Source organism: Chondrus crispus, genomic scaffold (assembly GCF_000350225.1).
Source record: "Chondrus crispus Stackhouse genomic scaffold, scaffold_275, whole genome shotgun sequence".
Classification (NCBI taxonomy): domain Eukaryota; phylum Rhodophyta; class Florideophyceae; order Gigartinales; family Gigartinaceae; genus Chondrus; species Chondrus crispus.
Window position 1 is genome coordinate 108,621 of NW_005179163.1, and position 6,156 is coordinate 114,776.

Genomic DNA, 6,156 nt, shown 5'->3' on the forward strand with positions numbered 1-6,156 from the left:
GATACTCTCCCACTGTCCCCCCGCTGTAGGGTTCTCTTCGCCCCCTCCCTTCCACAAACATAAACCTCCACAATTCCTGTCTGCCCTCCCACAACCCCCTCCCCTAACCTCCCCCCCCCCTCCACGCACCCTCCCACCCCGACACTGTCTTCCCCGCCCTTCGAAGTCCCACACAAAAAACCTTCCCGCCCACCACCCACCCAACCCCTGCCTCGTTTTTATTATCTGTGGTTTTCCGCCCGCTCCATCTCTCTGCTCACTCTTCCCTCTCGTTCACCTCGCCCCTTGCGTCCTTCTATCCGTTACCTCTCCTGCCCTTCGTCTACGTCCCTCTTCCCCCCATTCCCTAACTCGTTGGTCCGTCCTACAACCTCAATCCCAACCGCTGCACTTGGTCCGTCACCTCCGAAGCCAATGGAATGCTTCCTCTCTAAAGATGCCTACTCGCAGTCCTTTTCGCCCGACCCGCATCGTATATCTCGACCCCTCTCCACCTTCTCCTCCTCGTCCACAAACTCTCCGAGATCCTCGGGTTCCTCGGGTTCGGACCTCATCAGAATAGTTACGGAGCAGCGAGCAAAAATCGGCAAGCTCGAGGAGGACAAGGTCCTGCTGCACGCCAAAAACCTCTCCCTTCGCACCAAACTCGCCGATGCGAAGAGAAAAACCCGCCAGCTCGAGCAAGAAGTCGCCCATACCTCGGACCATTTCTTCCGCGAAAGCGACAAAAGGGAGGCCGCTGACGACAGGCTTTCTACCCTCAACAAACAAAACTCCGCCCTGCTCTGTCAGAACGACGCCCTCAAGCAGGAAAACGACGACTTGCTCGACAAGCTCGCCGAATTGCGTCAGAACTTCGTCCTGTATCACGGCTTGAGCGCGTGCGACCCCTTGCAAGTCGAGGATATTGTCACCCGCCTGCAGGCCGTCAGTTTGCGCGACAAGATCTTCCCAAAACAACCCAATTATACCACCGTCTTCACACCAAAGATTCCTATGACCCCAATTCGCGCTTTGGAAACGAGCGCCTATTTGGGGGTAGGCCCTACCCGCACCCTGGCTATTATGAGTCCTGCTTTTGCTTCTATGGTCAACGACACTGCTCGCCTTGAAGTCAACGTTGTCATCAACGAACCGTTTGTACCTGTTCACACCTCCGAGCTCCCAATTACTATCATGTATCTTGGCTTTTTGTATCCCGACGGAACGAGCTTACCGTACATCCCGATCAGAGACGTCGTAATCCAGTACCGCCAGTCAGTGGGGAAGCAAAGCCAAATCAAGAACAAGGAGAGATCCTGTTACGTAACTTATGGACACGATTTTGTCTATCTTTCTATGCCGAGGCCTGTGTATGAGCGTTTGGTGAGAGCGGCACGAAAGGCTTTTCATTCGAGGTTCCACCCTGATCGCAAGTGGAACACAGAGGTGGACTATGACGGTGACCGCGTTTGGGTGTATGCCGGCATGAAGCCGGGAGCGAAAGTGCAAGGCCTAGCTGATGGGAAGATGGGAGAGAGAGGCGTGAGGGATGCGTTGAGGTTGTCAGGCACTGACCTCGAGGGAAACGCTATGATGTACATGAGATTCAGCTTTCCGCACAATCAGGACTCGGAGCCGTCGCTGTGCTTCCGATTTCACAAGCTTTCGATGGAGAGAGAAATCAAGTCGTCACGTGCGTTCAGTCCCTTTATGTTACCGAAGCGAATGATGGGCAGTCAGGACGGAACGGAAGAGAGACTGCCAAGGACTAATGGCGGGCTTTTGAATATTGAGCAAAGCTTTCAGCAGTCGTCAAGGTTTGCTTTTCGAAAGCTGCTAGCATGCTCTGGTGGGCTTTGTGATATCAGGATGGGAAGAAGTGATGCAGAGCCTTCTGTATTGTAAGCGGAGGATGGGATGCTCAGGGGAAGATTCTGGGATGGGGGGGGGGGGTCGTTGTCGAAAACTGTACTGTATTTTCCGATATCTTTACAATATGCGGCTGAAGCGCGCGGGGCGCTTTGTCCTTTAACGGAATCTCGGGGCGCTTGCGTAAAGGAATGTACACGCTTGTGGTTGAGAGAGGCAGTGCTGCGCTGGTGATGTCAAACATAGTTGTTGATGGGGAGCAGGTTTTTAGTGAAGGTTTTGTTTCAGGCAGGACAGTTTGTTTTACTGATAAGTCCTGACTGTAGTTTCGTGCCTTCCACATTTGATTGAGTGAGAGTTGTTGTCTCTATTGATTGCCGTTCCTGTGGACGTTCCTGTGGACGTTCCTGTGGACATTTTGATCAGTTGATCGTTCCGACGTCGTGAGTCGTCGAGGGGAGCCAGGAGGGGAGCCGGGAGGGGAGCCGGGAGGGGTGGCGGCAAAGTGGCGCAAGCGACCTTGCTTACCGCCTTCATACATCCATGGCAAAGTAGAGAAAACTATGGCAGGGCATGTTTTGCGCAAGGGCCGTGAAGGCTGTGGCTCGTTTTGGGGAAGGGAGAGGGGGAAGTTCTGTACAGGGTAGGGATACTCTTGTCGACTGTACAGAAGTACAGCTGAACAGCGTAACGGATTGGTGAAACACAAAGCAGGTACAGATCTCCCAAGACTTGCGTCTGTTGATGAACCAATGAAAGTGATGTGTGGGGAAATGTTCTGATCTTGTATATTGATTGCTTGCCACTCTGATCTACGCTCGGATCGTGCACAGCCCACGTTGACTGGCTTAACGGGTATTTGCGTTCGACACCACGTGGGGAGATTTGATTGCCGGAGTTGCCCATTGCTATTAATTGGTTAGCGACCGTCCTTCCCACCACACGCCAATAATTTTCCCAAAATATCGTGATGCAACGCCCCCGCTACCCCCCTCTCGTTCACCCTCATTCACGTCTGCAGCAATGCCTCATGCGTAAATCTCTCACATGCCTTCTTGCGCTTACAGTACTCTTAAACTCGGCACCTCTTCAAATCACGCTCGCATCTACCGTAAAGCTTTACATACTGTACATACAGTATGGAGTCCATACTATGGACCGTGCACAGCCGTCAGCCAGGGCCCTCTGATAGCCGCAGGATACTGTAACGGCATCCTGTATCCGCACCGGCACAGTACTGTAAACTAGCATTCTCAGCCAACACTTGCGCAACCTAAATCGTGCCGTCCGGACGGAATTAGCTTCTTTTCAAAACTTTCTGTTTTCAGTCTGCATTGCTTTTGTCATCCGCGCGTCTGGACAAACTTACAGTACCTGAGAGGCGTGTACCGTGCACCTTCTGCACCCCCACCGTCGTCCCCGAACGGAAAACAGTTATGCTGTTCGCCCGTTCGAGAAGACATAGATTGCGTACAATGCGCACTTGTACAACACATCTCCAGTCTCCGAATGCCGTTCAGAAGGTACGAGAAACAGGGACAGCGCCGCCAATAACAACCTCTGTAGTACAGAGGTTGTTATTGTACAGAGTCTGTACTACGGAGAGCCAGGGCAGGCTGTCGTAATGCCACTGCTGTAAGACTCGTTTCTTACAGTCGTGACCGTCAACTGCCCGTTATCACCGAAACCTGCAAGTGTAAAGATAAAGTGTAAAGTCTACAGTGTGCCTTCTCTCATATGGGAGCGCCACGTGTAATGTACCGTCACCGAAATGCTCTCGTTGGAAAACCAAAGAATTTTGGAATCTATTTAAAACCTGTCCACTTTTCACTTGATCGCCCACTGCCTTTCTCCTTCCCCAACCGAAACTGCTCGTCAATCCCACTACCCAAACGGCCATGCCCAAAATTGGCGCCAAAACCGAGCCCCACGTCCACCCGCCAACCTCTCGTCTTCCCTCCGCCCCACCCTCTCGCACTTCTCCGCCCGCGATGCCCGCACCCCCGCATCCCCGCTTCCCGCTATGCCCGCCAACTCTCTCGAGCGCCCGGTCGCGCAGCTGCAGCCTTTGCTCGACCCGCCGCCTCCGTGGGGCTTCGTGGCGCGCCACCTCGTCGCCCTGCTCGCCGCCTACTCCACGGGCCTCTCGTTCCAGGTCGCGGCCGACGAGGTCTCGGCCGCGTGGGCGAGGCACCGCCGCGCGCGCGCCGCGCGCCCGCGCCTCCTCACCGCCACCGTCACGCACGTCGCGCCCGGCCCGCCCGAGGTCTGGCTCGTCCGCACCGCGGGCGCCGCCGACATCGCCGTCTACGCCCACTCCAACTACTTGGGCGTCGTCGCCCCGCGCGCCGTCGTCGCGCTCGACGCGCGCTGCGTCGTCGTCGCCCCACGCGCCCCGCGCGGCGCCGCCGTCGCCGACCACGTCCGCCTCGCGCGGGCCGCGTTCCGAGACGCCGGCGAGGCGGCCGCGCGCGCGGCGGCGACGCCGGAGCGCAAGGCGAGGGGACGCGCGTCGGAAAGCCCGGTCGACGTCGTCAAGTTTGGCGCGAAGAGCGCGCGCGCGCAGACGGCGGCCACGCCGTCGCAGGAGTTTGACGCGCAAGTGCCCGGCGGCGCCGTGACGCAGGTGGTGATGCCGACGCCGCACGTGTTTTTCGACCTCGACTCGATGGGGCCCGGCGCGCTCGGCCTCGACGAGCCGCCGGAGGCGTTCTCGTTGCAGCGCGTGTGGAATGAGCGCGCGCTCACGCCGCGGTGGGTGTACGCGGTCGTCGCGCAGGTCAAGCGGGAAGAGGATAATGTGGTCGTTCGCCTCCACGATTTTACGGACGCGGAGGACGCCGACCAACCGTCGGTCCTGTGCACGCTGCCAAAGGAGCTTGGCTCGCTTGCGGAATTGCTCGAGCCCGGGTACCACGTTCTTTTCGGTAACCTCGCGGTCGAGCCGAACGGCAACTCGTTTAACCTCGCGTGTACGGCACTGACTACCTGCTATTATTCCAAGAAAACGTGCACGGGGCCCTCAGACACTGTGGACAAAGGCGTGATGCGAGATATCACCAACATTAGTGGGAGAGAAGGAAAGCGTCGCCGCACTGATGCTGTTCTTTCACAAGCTGGTTCTGTAGTTTCTACAAGACAGGTGAGCGGTCTTGCTAGTCCACAAGCGCAGGAAGAGTTTGTGTGCCACGCACGCGTGGTAGCAGCGACGAAGAAGCAAGGTGACATTTCAGCAACTTTAACTTGCGAGGATGGTGTAACGGTGACAGTTGCAGGACCAAGACTGATACAACAAGCAATGAGAGTGAGTGTCGGTGACGAGATTCTTTTTCAGGAAATGAAATTTGGGCCGAAGGGTGTTCCCATAGATGGGATGGAGGGGTGCGGATGGGTTGCAGGTTGTATGGACAACCTATCGACTATGACGGGAGTTCTCTTCTCCCCTATCGTGCGACAACTTGAGCCACTGAGAGTTTGCTATTCCAAGCGTGCAGGGACAGTGTGCTCTTCCGTACGGACAGCGCATGCCCTAATTGGCATTCACGGAGCGGGACCAAGAACAGAGCAAAACAAAGTTGTGCTGTCGGTTTCTGACTGCAAGAATACAGTAACCTCTTCGCTGACACAAGCAATCGCCTCTGGTAACACTGCACGTGATACCGGACTACAAGGACACGAAGATAAGGAATCGGACGGGAAGAATAGGCGTTGGCAAATTGCAGTACGCGATAATTGCTTGGACGCATTGTTCTGGTCGCAGAGTGAAGAATCAGTCAGCGAAGGCGAAAAAATAGAAAGGGTGGTTGACATGTTGCCGAGGCTAAAAGCGAAGCTCTGGTTGGTGACATTGATTGTTTACGCGGACAAGGAAGCGCGGCTACCAGAGGTTAGCGCATGCGTTCCGTGCCAACGCGCTACGCAGTTGGCGTATCCATGAGGAAGACTGTGGAATGAGAGGGGCAAGATTCTCGGAGAGCGAGGTGTACGCGTAGTGGCTACCGACCAAGAATGGTTGCACATGAGCGTGATTGGACACAAGGCGAAAGATGTAAAGGAAGTTTTGGGAGGTGGTTCTGGCAAGGAAAAGTGTGCGAGTCGTCGATTATAGGGCTGCGGATATGAACGGCAAAGCGGTTGACAAGGGCGACAGTGCGGAGGGGAGACGGGTGGTCTCTCGACAGGCAGCATGCAGATACCACTTAGTATTATGCCCTTTTCGGTTTGTTTGCGAAACAGTGAGGTGTCGGATTGCATTTCCACATATCCATGGTTTTGAGATAAATGGGGAGCACTGTGCTGTACGTG

The 6,156-nt window shown here is 55.7% G+C and overlaps 2 protein-coding genes across 2 annotated transcripts; both read left to right on the forward strand.

Moving 5' to 3' along the window:
- Nucleotides 1-414: 414 nt before the first annotated feature.
- CHC_T00005249001 (hypothetical protein) lies at nt 415-1,887 on the forward strand. Its single transcript, XM_005716831.1, has one exon. It carries the CDS (start codon nt 415-417, stop codon nt 1,885-1,887), a length of 1,473 nt encoding a protein of 490 aa, XP_005716888.1.
- Nucleotides 1,888-1,899: 12 nt separating this feature from the next.
- On the forward strand, nt 1,900-2,085 carry CHC_T00005250001 (hypothetical protein). Its single transcript, XM_005716832.1, has one exon. The coding sequence runs from the start codon at nt 1,900-1,902 to the stop codon at nt 2,083-2,085; it is 186 nt and encodes a 61-aa protein (XP_005716889.1).
- The last annotated feature ends 4,071 nt before the right edge of the window (nt 2,086-6,156 follow it).